We start from the raw sequence: 17,951 nt of genomic DNA, 5'->3' as shown, positions 1-17,951 counted from the left end.
GGTGTTACTTTATCAGCAAAATCATAAGCAACTTGGGAGCTTGTAATGACCCTGCCCGCTTAATTGTTCCTCTAAGATATGAGTCCCATAACTTTTACAATCCCGAATTGCCTTCCCCTGGTTTTAAAAACTCTTTTGTTATCTCTCCTAGAATATCATAGAGGGAAGATTTAAATTTTTAATTCCCAGCCCCTCAATATGCATAATGGGAAGTATAGCTCATCTGAGGAGATATCTGCAATATTGGAAAGTTTTATATAAATCAATTAAAAATGCAGTGGCAGAAATATTTGTTTAAATTAACCTGACAGTAGATTATTTTTGTCAGCAAACAAACCAGTGTATCGAGTCAATCATAACCTAAAAATTATTCATTTTATAGGTTCATATTTTATAGGTTTTTTTGCACATGGCATATACAGATATTCAGCAACAGTTTTTGTTAGTGATCATCATAATTTTGAAGAGAAAAATAAATATTGTAAATTTTTAATAGTGACTTAAGAATGCAACATGATAAGAAATTTGCTTCATAATTTTACAGTATAAGAGCACATATTTATTGGGGTCAAGGGATTTGGGAAAAGGTAAGTTTCCCAGGAAGCTTCTGCTTTAAACAGTCTAATGTATTTGCCTTTGATAGAAGCCTTTAATAGTGCTTCTCTGCCTCTTAAACCTGCTAGGCTCAGCTTGCTTTGACTCTTATTCCTTTGAAATGCAACATTATTATGAATGTAAGTTGTTGGACTTTGCTACAATACACAATGCCCTCAGGAATTGTAGAGGTGTATACAGTTTTTTGCCACTAACTAAATGTCCCAGACTGTGCCATTTTTCTATTTTCCTCTGATCCCCCAGCTTACTGCCGCTTCAGTGTTGCAGGAAATTTTTTTTTTTTTTTTTTGCGGTACGCGGGCCTCTCACTGTTGTGGCCTCTCCCGTCGCGGAGCACAGGCTCCAGACGCGCAGGCCCAGCGGCCATGGCTCACGGGCCCCGCCGCTCCGCAGCATGTGGGATCCTCCCGGACCGGGGCACGAACCTGTGTCCCCTGCATCGGCAGGCAGACCCTCAACCACTGCGCCACCAAGGAAGCCCAGGAAATCTTTTGCTATATTTTTACACTCACTCATTCAAGTGTGAGCCTTAAAGCCGTCTCAAAGCCCCTTGGGTGAAGGAAAGTGTAGAGTATGCTGTTCAGGGGGCTCTTTGCATTGACATTTGTTTATGATAAATGTAACTCAGGTAACAGAGATGGGGGTGGGTTGGAATAAAGGAACCCATCAGCCTTAGTTCGTGGAAGAAATGCTGAGGGCCTGAACCAGAGCAGTAGGAATGGAAAAGAAGGAACAAATTCAAGATGCCTTCTGAAGGAGTAGAATTGACAGGAATTCATGATTGTTCGCTTATGGAGGAAGCAAAGAAGAAAAATCATATTTTTAAATTGAAGCCGTTTGCTATGTTCCTTTTTTTAAGTTAAAAAACAGTACTAGCCAATCTAGAAAAATAAAAAATTTTAATGCAAGCATAAAGGAGGAAAGAACATAAGAACCATAATCCTAATTCACTAGCGATAACCTGATTTATGTTCTTTGCATACATACACATATATGTGCATGCACATGTGTATGTGCATATATATGCTTTTCATTCATTCATATGCTCTGCCCACCTTTTAATTCCCTATTGAGGTCTATTCAAGTTGTACTCAACTTTTGCTGTCACAAATACTACTAATGTGAACATTATTATAAATATTTGTATACATCTTTATTATTCCCTTATGATTAATTCTCAGAAGTAGAATTATTGGATCAAAAAAGGCATTTGTGTTTTAAAGGTAATTGCTAGTCATTTCTACGTTCAACATTTCCACCTTGCGCTTCAGAAAGTATATACCAATTTATACTTCAAATCACAGCCTTTCAGCCCAGGTGACTGGGTGAGTGGTGATGCTGTTAATTGAGTTAAACTATATCAGAGGAGCCTCGTTTGTGGGAGGAAGATAGTGGGTTCAGGTTGGGATGTGGTAGCTGAATTATTTTCATGAACTCCCTAGATATTTCACATTCTTTTGCATTATCTTTGTGATAATGACAACAATAATAAAAATAATAACAGCTGACATTCATCATACTGTTACTGTGCACCAAGCCCCTTGCGTGAATTATCTCACTAATTCTTACAACACTGTGAGTGGTGGTAACATTACCCCCATTTTACAGAGGAGAAAATTGAGGTCTAGAGAACTCAAGGAACTTGACCAAGGTTACAGGGCTAGTCAGTAGTAGAATAGGTGTTAGAATGAAAATCCAGGTTTTCTTAACAAATAGATCTTAGAAGTATATTATAAAGAGGAGATGAAGTCACAGTAATTAAGTTGCATCGTCAAGAAAGTATGGTAGAAAGCAATGACGAAAGAATGGATTCCAAAGCAGCTAGTCTACCTATTTTTCCTAGCGTATTGCTAATTCATCTTTTTTTTTTTTCATTATTCTTCCCACTCTAAATACTGTCCATTCTTGAAAGCCGAAGCAACATGACTCTACATCAGCAAAGACTTCCTTGACCACCCCAGTGCACCTCTTCTTCCTCTCCTCTTGGTTCCCACTGGATGTCTGCCCCTCACTGACCTTCACTGCATACTGCCTTGCTCTAGTAGTTATTTTTGAATGTCGCCTCTTCCCAAATATACTGTGAGCCATTTAAGGGAAACACTTTTGGTTAAGTCCATCAGACCTTTTTGTAGTTATCACGGACCAGGCACTGGGCTAAACGTATCCTATTTCATTTGTACCAGCCACAGTCTTGTGAGATGAATACCATTATTATCTGCACTTTGTAGAGGAGGATCTGGGGCTCAGAGAGGTATTTTGCTCAAGGCTGCATACGTAAATGCCTATAACAGGATGTAACCCTTAACTGGTATACTGAGGTGATTGACAGTAACTGGAAGGAGTGTTCCTATTTGGGTGGGCAGGAAAAAAAGGGAGAGTACAGTATAGGGAATGGGAGTAGAATGTGGGGAAATGGGCAACAGTTAATCAGTGGTCCGATGAATTAGGACCTAAGTGTGATTGAAGGAACCTTCAGTGACTGCTAGGGAGGGTGACCTTTTTCTCTGTCTTGGGAAGCTTTGAAGGTCATTTTGAGCAGAGGATAACTTTGGGTAGTTTGAAAGCAAAGACCAGAGCAGTGGTTTTCATCCCAGCCTCCCTTTTCCAAGGGCATCTCAGAGAGGACTAAGGGATTCAAGAAAGCTTAAGTAAACCTGTGTATTTACCTATCAGGAAGTTCCACAGGCCAAGTCACGCATCGTATTTATTTGCTTCTTGTAGGGATCACAACTCTCTATGATAACCCTTGTTTTCTCATTCTTCCCCAAAGCTCTAGTCATCATTGGTATATACACTTTCCCCCGAGTTAAGAGAGGAAAAGGAGTGATTACTCAAAGGCTGTTTTGTTCAGAAATTAAGATAATTGTCCATTGGACATAATTAAAAAGAGTGTTTGGTACCTAAGAGCATCATTCAAGGAAAATGTACCCCAGTGCTGACAAGTCAGTGGTGGGCAGAATGGAAAGGAGCAGACGATTCTTTATGGTAGAAACAGGTGAAAATTGATGCAAGTATTACAGCATGAACCTTGGGAGTATTGTGTTTTCTGTCTTTTAATGACACTTGCTATGAAGAGTGAGGAGAGAATAAGAACTTAAGATTTTTTTTTAAACAAACAGATACGGTATTTTATTTTTTATTTTTCTGGATTTTTTAAGCTGAAGTATAGTTAATTTACAATGTTGTGTTTCAAGTGTACAGCAGAATGATTCAGTTCAATATCTATATATCTATTCTTTTTTCAGATTTTTTTCCATTATAGGTTATTACAAGATAGTAAGTATAGTTCCCTGTGCTATACAGTAGGTCCTTGTTGGTTATCTATATATAGTAGTGTGTGCATGTTAATCCAAAACTCCTAATTTATCCCTCCCCTACCTTAATATTTTTAAGACAGAGAGTATAAATGTTAAACAGGAGCCAAACCATATCACTGAAACTTATGTAATGTCAAAAATACATGCTGGATTGAGAGGGAAAAACAAATTCTTTTTCAAAGCCTGTATTCAGGTATCGGACATGTAAGCCAGATTTTTGTTTGTTTCATTTAAACTTTGAAGAAACCATCCTGAAAGCAGCTTTGAAGCCTATGAAAAAAATAATCTTTAAATTAGATATCTTCCAAATATACTTTTTTAAAAGTAAAATGAAGGCTTTCTTTGGAAATACTCTGTTTCAGTCAAATTAAGAGATTATCTTCTTGCCAGCTAGTTTAATATGTTGTCTAGAATTTCATAGTTTTTTTTTTGTGTGTGTGTGGTACGCGGGCCTCTCACTGCTGTGGCCTCTCCCGTTGCGGAGCACAGGCTCCAGACGTGCAGGCTCAGCGGCCATGGCTCACAGGCCCAGCCGCTCCGCGGCATTTGGGGTCTTCCCGGACCGGGGCACGAACCCGTGTCCCCTGCATCGGCAGGCGGACTCTCAACCACTGTGCCACCAGGGAAGCCCTAGAATTTCATAGTTTTATCTTCAGTCCTCCTTTTTCTCCTTCTCAGATTCTTCTTGAAAATATTCTTTAAAACTTTACTGACAGTCTTAAGTGAAAACCATTTTTATGTTTTTATCTACCCTGGCCATCTGATAATCTTGTTCCGAACCAAACAATCTATAGGAAAAGAAATAAACACCATATTTACGTGTTCCCTCAAGTCAGTGGCTTTGAGAAGGTAAAAAAGGTGAACAATCAAACCACAGAAAACAAATGATGTCTTTTTTTTTTTGGCTTGGTTAAATTTTAAACAAAATTGAAAAATAAAAATCATTTACCAGTGATTCTGAATATTCCTTCTAAATTCACTAAATTTTAATGTGAGCTTCCCCTAGATTGTAGAAACATTTCTTTTCGCAAATGCCAAACCTCCAGAAACTCTGCTAGATGCGCTTAACCTCTTAAACACAAAGTGGCAAAAATCTACTCAAGTGAGAAATTTATGGTTGGCCATTTTATGTACTATTACTACCACAGTATGGAAACCCACAGATTTTTGGCTAAGATATTGAGTCCCTTAAATAAACTATAGAGTCTGGAGAGAGTTTAAAACAGTAACAGTTTAGACGTTTAAAATAGTAATGATTTAAAAAACTAGTATGATTGGGTTTTTTTTCCCCCAGCAAAAATACAAGCATCAGAAACCACACCTTGAAAATAAAATATATTTGGAGATACATATATTCCATTTAAGTACGTTTCTTTTTAAAACCCATCTTTGAATAAAGTGAGTATAATATGCTACTTTTCGAATGGCAAATGCATTTATTGCTGCGCCTCTGTTCAGATTTATTTCCCATGTTTTCTTGAATCCGACCAATGTTAACCTAGCAGGAAAAAGTTACTTGTAGTGCCTGCTGAAATTCTCTTTACACAAAGTATATATTAGTAAACTGGGAAGGAAAAATCATGTATTTCCTGCTAATTCCATAGAGAACGTGTATCTTTATTAATGTTAATGGTGGGGACCTCTCATTATGTTATAGAATAATCTGCTTTAGCAAAGGTTTTTCTCCTCAAGAACTTCATAACATTTAAAGGTTAATATGTTAGGTAAAGAACAATATCTTAAGATAAGCGTTTTTATTACAGGACATGATGGGATGGTTTTTATTAAATTATATGATGATTTGAATGGGGAGAAAAAAGTGCATCGCTTCTTTGCCTTCAACTTTAATGCCTTTAATCAAATAATGACCTTCTGGAAAATAGTTAATTTTCAGCATTTGGAAAGATCAATACCACTTTGCCACCAAAAAATGGCCCAGGCGATGAAATCTGATGTATTTAAAGTATCATTTCACCCTTTTAACCTAGTAAATAATTGAAAATGCTTTCAGTAGTGCTTTGCCACTGTTTTGTTTCTCACTGTTCAAAGTGTTATGATTGTTCTTGAAAAAAAAGGTTTAAAGTTGGTGTGTGAAGGAAGGATGCAGGCCTCACACCCAGAAGTGGGATTGTACCCCCATCAGGCCTTGTGTGTCTCTGCATTAGGGGCCTGGAAGAAGTAATATGTTTTAATACTATATTTGAGGAAGAGTGTACATAAAGCACAAAAAGTGTGAAAATGGAACCCTTCTGGAACATTCAGGGGGTGTTTTAAAACATCATTAGTCACTTTACATCTTTTGTGATATCTTTCAACCTTTATGTTGGGGTAAAAGATTCAGTAGCTCTGACAATTAGAACCCATTTCCCGCCCCACCCCAGCTTATAGAACATTGATATGAAATTACCCGTGAGCGCAGATAGCTTTGTAAATTTAAAAAAAAAATTGCCCTCTATTAGCATGTTTGTGAGCAAATTAAAAACTGTCTTCATTAGCATAAGTAACAGATTCTTTTAAAAATAGAAAATTATTTGCTGAATGATAAATTGCCAGCTCTGTAGTTAGTTGTTGTTGAAAATGTACCATTCAAAATGCCTGGTGTAGTTTAGTCTACAATACTGAAATTTTTTTGTGTGAGTAATATTTAATGGATTATGTACTTAATCCTGTTCCTACTACTTGCTAAAATGTAATTCATGCTTTCCACTAGAATGTTTGTATCAAATACCTTCCTATTTAGATTGATTTCTTTTAATATCATATATTATTATACTATATGCCCCAGAGATTGGAACAAAATACTCCTGCAAATAACATATGAACAATGAGGGTAAGGGGTGGGAGAATAAATACAGACTGTGAAATGTTTTGCTTTTTAGAACTCAAATTACCCATTCTGGGTTTTTTTTTAATGTTTTTTCCTTCTTAGTTGCAGGGAGAATTATTTGTCATTTTCTTTCTCTTTTTATAGCTCTTGGGTTGAAAATGTATATGTACATAAAGATAATATATACATATCTGTATGTTGTATTAAGAGACTTTTTTTTTTTCTCTCAGAGAACACTGAAGTCTCTTTTCCCCTGGAAAACTAGTTGTGTTACTTGCTTCCAGCTCTGTCACAGACCAGGCCTTGTAAGCGTTCTCTTTTTATGTGTGTGAGGCTTCCTAGGTACAAAAAATTCATTCGTGAAACGAGGTTGCTTTCCTGACTCAGTTAAAAAATCACTGTGCACCCCTTATCTGTTAAAATGATAGAAGCTGCAAATTAACTGTTCTAAAAAGAGTGGAGTGGAAATCAGAGATTGAGTTTGGGTGGAAATTAAGCAGCTGAGAGATGAAGGTGCCAGGATTTTTATTTCAATGTGGTACAACAAGATTCTGTCGGTAAAGCACATCATTAGAATATTGAGTTTAGAACTGCTAATTTTTCCTTTAAAATGAGCATACAGTCATGTGTTTCATGGACCATGATAAATTGCCATTGTGTTGTCATTGAGTTTGTTTTGCCTTTTTTTCAGTACTGGTTTGGCAGTCGTTCTGCATTTTCTCTTTTCCTTTTTCTCCCCCTCTGATCTTCCATGTCTTTCATAGATTCCCTAACCAAAACCAGTCCAAAGAATGTTATTGATTTCATACAGTCTGAGGTTTAGCATCTTCACCCATTTTCTTGCTTACAGTGGTAAGACATTTACAGATGGTTCTTGGTTCCTATAAAGTACATAACAGTATTTCCTTTGTGGCAGATGGATTCAAGACTTTTAGTTCTCAATAAATGTAGGTTTACAATACATAACTTTACAGGATTTGTGTTGTATATAACAGGTTTGAACATATTATCTCAGAATTCATGTGCATGGCATTTTCAGCTTGTTCAGGGTCCATGCCAGTTTTTTTAACTAATAGGGGAAGTGCTGTGATTGATAGCAACAGCTCAAGGCGTGATTTTGAATAGAAACAAAGGGTTTAGAACAGAAGGTGTCAAATTAAACTTTGTCAGTTTGAAAAGTAGGAACATCCTGAAAGTTTTACTTATTTATTTACATGTGGCTACTGTTTATATTTTGCCCTCTTTATATGCAGCGTAATGTTGCTTGGCAAATTTACTACATTTAAAGTTTAGGTTGTTCCTTGTGCCATTTTAGTTTTCTGAGAATAGATCAGTCTCATTATTTTAAGGCTGTTAGTCTCCTGTCTTTTCTACTGTTCAGAACAGTTGTGATCTAATTTAATTGTCAGAGCAGTTCCCTACCCCCGCCTATGGTCTTATGATATTTTAAGTCCCAGAGACCTGGCTTAAAAGGTAATTATGTTCACATTTTGCAACAAAGTGCTGCACCTTATTCACCTCCTCCACCCAGTAAATCTATGCATGTATCATTTAAAAAACCAATCTAGTACATAGGGAAATCATTATTTTTATTTGTTACATATTACCAGTATTCTGACATATCATTGTCTTTATTTGCCCTAATAATATGGCTTATGGAGAAGTGACCTAGGAAAAGGTACTGGGGAATTAGAAAGCGTTTAGCTTTTTTCGTCACTTTCTGCAAAGCATAGATCAGATTACTGTCATCATTAATAGAGTCTCGATCGATAGGATTTGAGGGAGTCAGAATATTCCGACGTGTTTAAATGGTATTATAATAAATTGATCTTCTTTTTGCCACTGTAAATTGGGAATGAGCCAGTTGATTTCTCTGCTGACAAAGAACTAGCCTGTCAGAATATCTGTTTTCTGTTATTTGTTGAGGGCGACGCACAGCACACCGCTCCTCCCCCCATTTTTGTTTTTTGGAATACCCTTGCAGAACTAACAGTTCCCAGCTGCACGCACCGTTAAATATTTTTCTAAGAAGCATCTGATTTCAGTCTCTTAAAATCATCATGTCTCTTGAAAGGCTAGCGGAGACATGCTTCAGATTTATAATTCATCACATTATTTTTAGATAAGGAATTAGAAGTATTATTTAAGGGCAGAGGTTAATAGCAAACTACTGGAAATGTTATGTTAGTCATGCGCAATTAATAAAAATAAGAATCCGTCTCATAAGTATAGAGACAAAGAAGTGACAATATGAGCAAAATATTTGTTGAATGAGTCAGGGCTCTTTTTCTGAAATATTTGTGAAACCAGCATGAGTGTGATTGTTTAGGAATTAACTATCATTATTAGCCATTTTAAAAGAACTAATGATTTTCTTTTCCAAAGAACATCTGTGATCCACATGTTTGTTTTTTTTTCCACATATATGCAAGTGCTAACTGATCTCTGTGTTACTTTTAAAAGTTTCTAAAAGGATTCGAAAAATTATTGGAGTTCTTCAGCTTTCTCTGAGAAGATTTCCTTACATGAATCGTTCTTAATTTAACTTTTAGCAATTTTTAGTTACAAGCATTTATTGCTAAAAAAAAAAGACATGCTCAATGTTAAGCACTTATTGCAATAGTATAATGCTAGCTAAGTAAAGGAAAAAAAACCTGTTCTGTTCTTGATGAACCTTCTAACATCTCTTGAACGGTAAATAAAATTGCAGCAATTTGCTGTGTTTAGGCATGGGAGCCTGTCAATTGCCATAGCTGAAGAGTGGAGACAAGGGAGTGGGGAGGTAATCTTAACCATAGTTAATATTCAAGCCTTCAGGAGGACAGATCTAAAACCTACCCTGTATCAAAACATAGAGGTAAAGTGTAAAGAAATAGCTTAGATGTAGGAAAATATAAAATATTTTCATGGCTTAATCGAGAGAGCAAATATTTGTCAGTAAGAGCTAAGTAAACATCTCTGGGGCACCATATGCAAGTGGGTCTCCAATATTTCAAATAACCAAATACAGTTTTGTAGTTAATGTTCTATTCACATAAATAGAGCTAAAATGTGACATGTCACCATATGATTCCAGAAAGAAGCATAGAACTGCCATGGTTAGAAGAGAACCACGTTCACTGACACTGTCATCACAATTACTTTTATTTTTTATTGAGCTAATATGCTTTCAGGTAAATCTTCAGTTTACTGTCTGTTCTCTTAGCCTGGAATTATGCATTCAGTAGCATCAAATGAGTGCATGATTACATGACCGTCTGTAGGTTAATTATTTGTTTAATTAACGTGTTGAATGGAGAATCAAAGGCCTCTTAGTTAGGGTTATGATTAGTAGATGTCATGAGGTTTAGCACCTGTCACCCTTGACTGGGTGGTAGGTGTGCCTTGGAAAGCTAGTGTTATCAGTCTCCATCTTTCCTTTTAAAATGTTTCAGGTAGGCCATTTCAGGGAGAATAGGCCTTGCTTCTTCCCACTGTATATTACAGTTAGAAGAGAATTTCTCCAGTGGTTCAGTTTGAGAAGAAGGAAAGGAAAGTCACACCATTTTCTCATGTCACCCAGAAGTAACAACAACAAAAAAGCAACTCGCTTTGGCTAGTTCTAAAAATCAGATACTAAACTGTACTCTTTCCATCCCCGTCCAACTAATTTACTTAGAATTTCCAAGAAACCCCTTTGTCTTAGGTCGAGTTCCCTAAGACAGAGGCGCTAAGATAAGGAATCTGGCCCATGATTTGGTGAGGGACCTGGCAGGTGTTCAGGAGGACAAGAAAGAGGAAGAGGTCAGGAAAGAATGTGGTCTCAGGTAAAGTCCGCATTGATGGGGAGGGAAAGGCAGTAAGAAGATTGGGGAGGGCCATCTCTGGCCATCTCTAAAGGGTAGAGTGAGTCGTCACTGTGGGGCAAGAGGGTGGGTCAGCCAGTCACTGGCCACCCCAGGGTGAAAGGGCTAGTGAGGGGGGGGGGGTGGAGTAAGCATCCGGGCATCTCCAGGTGCGATGGCTCCAAGACATTTCTGCAGAAAAAAGTATGGTTGTAGGCTGACAACAGGCAGCACGGCAGCTGGGGCTGGTTGCCTTGGCTGGCGAAGGTTGTGTGCGTGGGACCTCTTCCCTCTCCCTGTCCACCCCATTGCTTAGTGTCCATCATGGCGGCCAAGATAAAGAAGGTTTGAGATGATGATTAGAGAATGTGAGACATGAGAATGTGAGACAGCATACTCTGTTGGACCACTTGGTTCTTGAGAATCTGAGGATCAAAAACTGGGCCTTAGGAGGCATCAGAGAGGTTCAGGTTTTGGCATTCATTGGACATTTCCTTGTCTCTTAGCCCAGGAATTCTATTAAAATGCTCACTTGATGAACCATGTGTGGACATAGCAGGCAGGACTCTGAGGTGTCTTTCTGGAAAGTTCCATCTTGGAGAATTCTTCTGATATTCCTTCTAAATACATTTCCTTACCTTGGACAACATTCTTGCTCACATAACTGCACACGTCCTTTCTCTCCCTTTCCTACACACTCACACACACACATGTTCACACGGAGTTGCCTTTCTAATACAAAAATTATAAACTTAGGGAATCCTTTTAGAAAACAAAATTATTCTAAAAGCCTGTCCTAGCCCTTCTTAAATACCTTCAGAACCTCAGATGGCCACTCATCAGACAAGAAGCTCACTCAGCCTTGCTTTTCTCCTCTGACACATTCTGCAGACTCCATGGTAAATGGGTCTTGCCCTTGGAGTCTGAAAAATAGGACCCTCCTTTAAGATGCAAATCTGAACGTGTATTAGAAACAGAGCCCGCTTCCGGGATAGCCACAGCTATTCTCTCATAACAGGTTTAAAAAAAAAATTTTTTTAACAGATTGAGGTGTTTTTATTTTTTATTTTATTTTATCTTTATTAATTTTTTATTTTTAGCTGCGTTAGATCTTCGTTGCTGCACGTGGGCTTTCTCTAGTTGCGGCGAGCAGGGGCTACTCTTCATTGCAGTGCGCGGGCTTCTCATTGCGGTGGCTTCTCTTGCTGTGCAGCATGGGCTCTAGGCCCGCGGGCTTCAGTAGTTGTGGCACGTGGACTCAGTCGTGGCGCACGGGCTTAGTTGCTCCACGGCATGTGAGATCTTGCAGGGCTCTAACCTGTGTCCCCTTCACTGGCAGGCAGATTCTTTTTTTTTGCGGTACGTGGGCCTCTCACTGTCGTGGCCTCTCCCGTTGCAGAACACAGGCTCCGGACGCGCAGGCCCAGCGGCCATGGCCCACGGGTTGAGCTGCCCTGCGGCATGTGGGATCTTCCTGGACCAGGGCTCGAACCCGCATCCCCTGTATTGGCAGGCGGACTCTCAACCACTGCGCCACCAGGGAAGCCCTAGCAGGCAGATTCTTAACCACTGCACCACCAGGGAAAGTCCTAGAGTGTTTTTAGCTTGTGAAAAAAGTTAACTTCACAGGGCCCTTCCTTCTTGCTCCTAATGGAAAATGTCAGCCGAACCCTCTTCACCTTCCCCTGCCATCAGCCTGAACTGACCTGTTATGCCCTTGTCTCTAAGGGGTGGCTGTGTGAGCTATTACGCTGGAAAGAAGATCCTTCTCCAGAAAACAGGACCCTGTGGGAGAACCTCTCCATGATCCGAAGGTTCCTCAGTCTCCCTCAGCCTGAACGTGATGCCATTTATGAACAGGAGAGCAACGCGGTGCATCACCATGGTGACCGGCCGCCCCACATCATCCACGTGCCCGCAGAGCAGATTCAGGTTCGTTTACCTTGGCCAATTTAATATAACACTCGGTAAATAGAGGTTTAAACTTAGCAGGGAAACCAGCGTTTCTCTTCTTTCCACCAGTCTAAACATAGGCTTCTGAGCAAGAGATAACAACACACTGCCATCTCGCTCAGGGGGAGAAAAGGGAAATGAACACACGTTTTCCAACATGTGTATTGTGTTCCTCTCCTCTCATCTCCCCTCCCTCAAAGCGGTGGAACCCCCTGCTAGACTTATTTGGCAAGTCTGTCTTTGTTAGAATTGGGTTGTTTTGTTGTGTGAGAGCTTAAGAATTTTGTTGTCACTTTTGAAAAATCTGAATTTTTAGAACGCCACCTCTTTTTTAATGAGTACCAATACTGTCCCCGAGGAAAGGCATGACTGCTGTTTCTGTACAGGAAGTTTATTGGATCACAACTGTATACCTTGGATTCTGTCCAAAAGAGAGGAGGGGAGGGAAACTAAATTGGCTTCTGGCTTCTGACTCCCTGGCCCTGCCTTCACTTTGTAGCTCTATCTTCACAGCCTTAGGGAGCACAGGTTAGGGGTGAGTCACGTTTGTCTGTTTTTCCTTTAGAGCCCCTCTCCCAAGACCCCTGGGAAAGGAGAGTCTAGAGGCGTTTTCTTGCCAGGCCTGCCAACCCCTGCACCGTGGGGTGGTGCTGCTCCGCAGGTGCGCAGGCACAAGTTACCTATGCCAGCAAGAGAGGGACACACAGAGAGGGTGGCGCCAAGACCTGCTCTCTTGGTCAGGTTGCTCAACCTTGCAAAGGCCATGCTAACCGTGGCATTGGCCGAAGATCACTGTGCCAGCAGAGTCAGCTTCGGGCTCAGCTTGTCACGTCCCGTGACCTGTCTCCAACTCATCCACTGAGTGGATCCACTAACTTCATCCCCAGTGAATTCAGATTGGGAAGCTCTGGGTCCGGGCCATTGTTGTTCTCCATTGCTTAGGAAGTGTGTTGAAATTGAACTTGAGCTGTACAAATTATTTGTGTTAAATCTAAGGGGACGCTTTTAACTTTCCCCTTTCAGGAAAAATGCCATTGCCTTCTAGAGTCCTAAAATTCTATGCTCTCTTTGTTAAATCACCTGCATATTATTTCTTGGTATTGCTGTTGGTGGGAGGGGCCGCGGGAAGGGGAGGAATATACACACACACACACATATGTACACAATAATAGCGTTATCCATCCACTAAGGGAAAAAAACCTTTGACTATATATTAAAGATAAATTGAAAAAGAGAATCCCTTAGGATATCAAGCACTAAAATAATCGTGAAAGCCTGAAAAATTTACTGTTTAGCAAAAACAAAAAAGATATGTGTTAAGTTAAAAAAATAGTACTTGTTTGAAAATGTAGTTTGTTTTTAATAAAATTGCTTCTTTAGGGTGATTAAGGAAATGCTTAGGGCACGGTACAAACATTTTAGTATTTTGGGCTTCATCGGGTTGATTTGCTTTGCTGATAAGAATCTTGGATATGGAGTGTATATATTATGTGCATGTGTCACACGTTATGTATGATTGTATATGGAAATTACAGCACATATACAGATACTAATTATGAAAAAGTGTCTGTATACACTAAATATAAATCCTAATCACATATGAGTTTAGTATAGACAAAACAACTTGCTAGCCGTTGTGGGATGGATGGAACCTTTATTTTTCGGTAAGAAAAAACTTGCAGTGTCAGCCCAGTGCAATTTTTTAAGACATCTGTGTCTGTTAGATTGAAACTGTCTAGTAGGACATTCACACGTGAGAATCTCAAAAACCCTTTGGATTCACAAAGGCTATGCTGCAGAAGAGCAGAGGCTTACCCATTTTACTTGCAACGAAAATAAGACTTTGTATGCGTATGCCATCCAATGAAATGGGACAAAACACACATTTCCTTCCCCACGTCTCCACAGCTCACCTTTAGAAAATGCCTTTGAAATCCTTACTTCCCAGTCTTCATTTAAAATCTTTGTCAATTATTGACATCATAATTTGCTTTGCTGTCTTCGCCTCTAATGCGTATCATTCTGGTGAAGTTTATGGCTCACATTTTCAGAGCGCTGAGTTCCAGCCACCATGAGCTAGCCTAACCTCTGATGAGGAAGCCCAGGAGCCCTTAATTCCTCCCTTCCTGGTGAACATTTTGACTTTCTTCCTAGTACTGTGGGTCATTTAGATGGCTTGCCTTTCCGCCCAGGATCCCCTGTCCCCGTCTCGGTCCAGGCAGGTTCATGTGGGATCCCTGACGATGTGCTCGCTCATTGGGAGGCCGCATGCGCAGTGGGAGAGGCCGCAGCGCAGTGGCCAATCCTGCATGGGTGGTGGCCAAGCGCGCTGCTGACCCTGTGCTTGTTTCTTTCCTGCAGCAGCCGCAGGCGCAGCCACAGCCGGCGCCGCCCCCTGCGCAGGCACAGGTGCAGCAGCCTCCGGCTGGGCCCCGGCTACCCCCACGGCAGCCCACCGTGGCCGCGCCCGCCGAGGCGGAGGACGAGAGCCGGCAGAAGGTGCGGCCGCGGACCAAGATCTCGGTGGAGGCGCTGGGCATCCTGCAGAGCTTCATCCAGGACGTGGGCCTGTACCCGGACGAGGAGGCCATCCAGACTCTGTCCGCTCAGCTGGACCTGCCCAAGTATACCATCATCAAGTTCTTTCAGAACCAGCGGTACTATCTCAAACATCATGGCAAGCTGAAGGACAACTCGGGCCTGGAGGTGGACGTGGCCGAGTACAAGGAAGAGGAGTTGCTTAAGGATTTGGAGGAGAGTGTCCAAGACAAAAATGCTAACACCCTTTTCTCGGTGAAACTAGAAGACGAGCTGGCGGTGGAAGGGAACACAGACATTAACGCCGACGTCAAAGACTGAGATGAAAGTCTTCTTTTTCCTCTATGAGCACCAGTGAAATTGACTAACGACACGGAAGGTCCACCCTGTACTCTCTCAGCAAACCTTGTCCATTGTTTGGCCAATGAATCTTCAGAAACTTGCACAAACAGGAAAGTCGAGAAAGGATGATACAGACTGCACTAAGCGTTTTGCTCTCTTTTACAAACTGCTTGGCAGCCCCAGGTGAAGCATCGGATTGTTTGGTATTAAAAATGAAAATTTGTGTTCACGGAACACACCCAGGTGTGTACCCCGTAAGCATGATACCAGTGATTTTTTTTTTTAATTATTATTCTGGAGCCTCAAACAAGCATTATAACTTGTGATTATTATTTCCTTCCTTTAATTATTTCTGTAACACTTCACACTGATCTTTGGAAACTCGCCCCTCATTTAAAAAAAAAAAAAAAGAAAAAAAGAGTTTGTTACTCTATTGTATGTTACAAAAGAACTATAGACTGTGGAATGCAGTTTAAAGATGACATATGCCAACAAATGCCTTGTATTATATGGCACTGCCGTAATTCAAATTTGTTTTTATTTTGGAAATAAAAGTTCACTGTAATTTTTTTTTCATTCTCATTGTTACATGATTTAAAAAAAAAAAAAAGAAAATGTGAAACACAGTTTAGTCCTCATTATTTATTTGTAGATCCTGCAGCATCATGTTGTAATTAATTTTTGGAAGTTTCCGTTAAATGTAAAATTGCTTCTCTTGTTACCATACTGATTCTTTTCTATTTATAAATGTATTTTGATGGGCAGTAAAACAAAGTGTCTTAAAAGTTTTAAATAGATAAAATGTGCTTTACACAGTTGCCTATAAAAAGTGCTCTATGTTATCCAAGCAATTCATACTATAAGCTTCACTCTTATTGTTGTATGCAATTTTTACTATCATGCAAATAAGCTTAGGTAAATAAAACTAATAGATCACCTTAGAAAATTATGCAATTAATGTGAAAATAATTGATGTTTGCAATGTGTCTTCCTTTGGTTTACAATCAATTTTAAAGCTACATCTGTATAAAATTTCTGTATAAAGGTGTTATTTCTTTTTTATGAGTTTATGGCTATGAAAACACCAGCTATTTTGTTACAGCTGGCTGTTTTTATAAGTGTATCACAATTTTCTTTATGCAGAAATGTTCTGATTAGGAGTGGTTATTGACTGTAACTACACAATTAAAATTGTTTGTATGGTATGACATGGTAGGGTTTGTCTGCTTATGTGAAGTAACTTACAGAGTCCAAGACGGCCCTCTCAGTTAGATGCATGTTAATACTTTCTTCATGATATTTTACAGATCTGAAAAAGAGCAATTGAAAAGTCACTTGAAACACTGTATATTTAAATCACAAACACATGCTCACTTTTTAAGTTTAACAATGAAGACGATAACCTGTTTTTGGTTAACATATTAATAAACAGAGATAGGAGGATGGTCAAAAGACTCGCCAGCAAAGACATCAATTCAGTCTCTAGCAGATAGGTGCTTAGAATGGATTCATCTGCATTTACTTCACAATACTTCCATCATGGCAACACTTTTTTTAAGCTGATTATGAATATTTTTAAAGGCCATTAATAGTAACATAAGTGGGGGAAAAAATGGACCTTCTGTTTAAAAACTCCTTAGTAAGCAATGTATTTTTTTTAAGTTGTAAATGGAATATAACTTAATAACTCTGAGCTCATTTGGTTGTGTATGTCATAACTATAAGACCTCCATGAAGAAAATAAGAATAACATGCCTGGAACTGAAACATGCACTTCAAAATTCTTGCAACATAAAACTCAGTAAACTCCAAGATAGAAAGTGAGGTGTGCTAATGGTCATGAAAAGGATTGGGGCCAGAGTTGCAGTTTTTGGTTATTTTTTTTTTCACATTCACTTTATCTTTTGCTACTTCTTTTTAAGATTTCCTACTTGTTAGCAGGTGTCTGTTTTCCTTTGCTTCTGAAATCACCCACTCTCTTCCTGCCCATCTTTTCCCTGGGGCCTGATGAGCCCATCGGCAGGCAACTGGACTGCTTTAATGCTGAACTTAAGAAAATAAAATGGGATTGCTGAAAACTCCCAATTCAGCTTTCAAAGTTACTATTTACTTTTGAAGCACAGCTGAACTACTTCAAAGGCACCTGGTTTGCTGTAAACTTAAAATTACATTGGAAAAGTTTTCAATTCTTTTCATTAAATGAGACAACAACTTTTAAATATTCTTGCTTATTACTAGGGTTCAGAAAATCATTTAAGCAAAAGAAATTTGAGTTAAAATAGAAAGTAGATAGTGTGTATTAAAAATAATAATTAAATAGAATAATATGCCAGGAAGCTTAAAGATAAACAACCTATCTTCTTTCTTTTCTCTGACTTTAAAGGGAAAACCTAGGGCAGAGGGTAGTTTGTTTTTTTTTTCTACACCAGCACAATACCTAATATAAGGTGTCAGAGATTTAATAACATTTAGAAGGAGAATTTGGGTTGCGAATAAGATTTTTCTCATTCCCAGTAACCTCGTAACTTCTTTGGA

General features: G+C 39.3%; 1 protein-coding gene across 5 annotated transcripts in view; it reads left to right on the top strand.

Moving 5' to 3' along the window:
- The window catches only part of SATB1 (SATB homeobox 1), a 99,947-nt gene extending 83,326 nt beyond the window's left edge, over positions 1–16,621 (top strand). For all 5 annotated transcript variants that reach the window (XM_067033852.1, XM_067033853.1, XM_059064652.2 and 2 more), the window contains 2 exons: positions 12,312–12,515; positions 14,898–16,621. In XM_067033852.1, the coding sequence (XP_066889953.1) occupies positions 12,312–12,515; positions 14,898–15,395 (702 nt within the window). In that variant the 3' untranslated portion in view covers positions 15,396–16,621. The remainder of the gene's footprint in view (positions 1–12,311; positions 12,516–14,897) is intronic.
- The last annotated feature ends 1,330 nt before the right edge of the window (positions 16,622–17,951 follow it).

This window comes from Kogia breviceps, chromosome 5 (assembly GCF_026419965.1).
Source record: "Kogia breviceps isolate mKogBre1 chromosome 5, mKogBre1 haplotype 1, whole genome shotgun sequence".
NCBI classification, from domain to species: Eukaryota; Metazoa; Chordata; class Mammalia; order Artiodactyla; family Physeteridae; genus Kogia; species Kogia breviceps.
The sequence above is the reverse complement of the archived record's forward strand: the minus strand, read 5'-3'. Positions and strand labels throughout refer to the sequence as shown.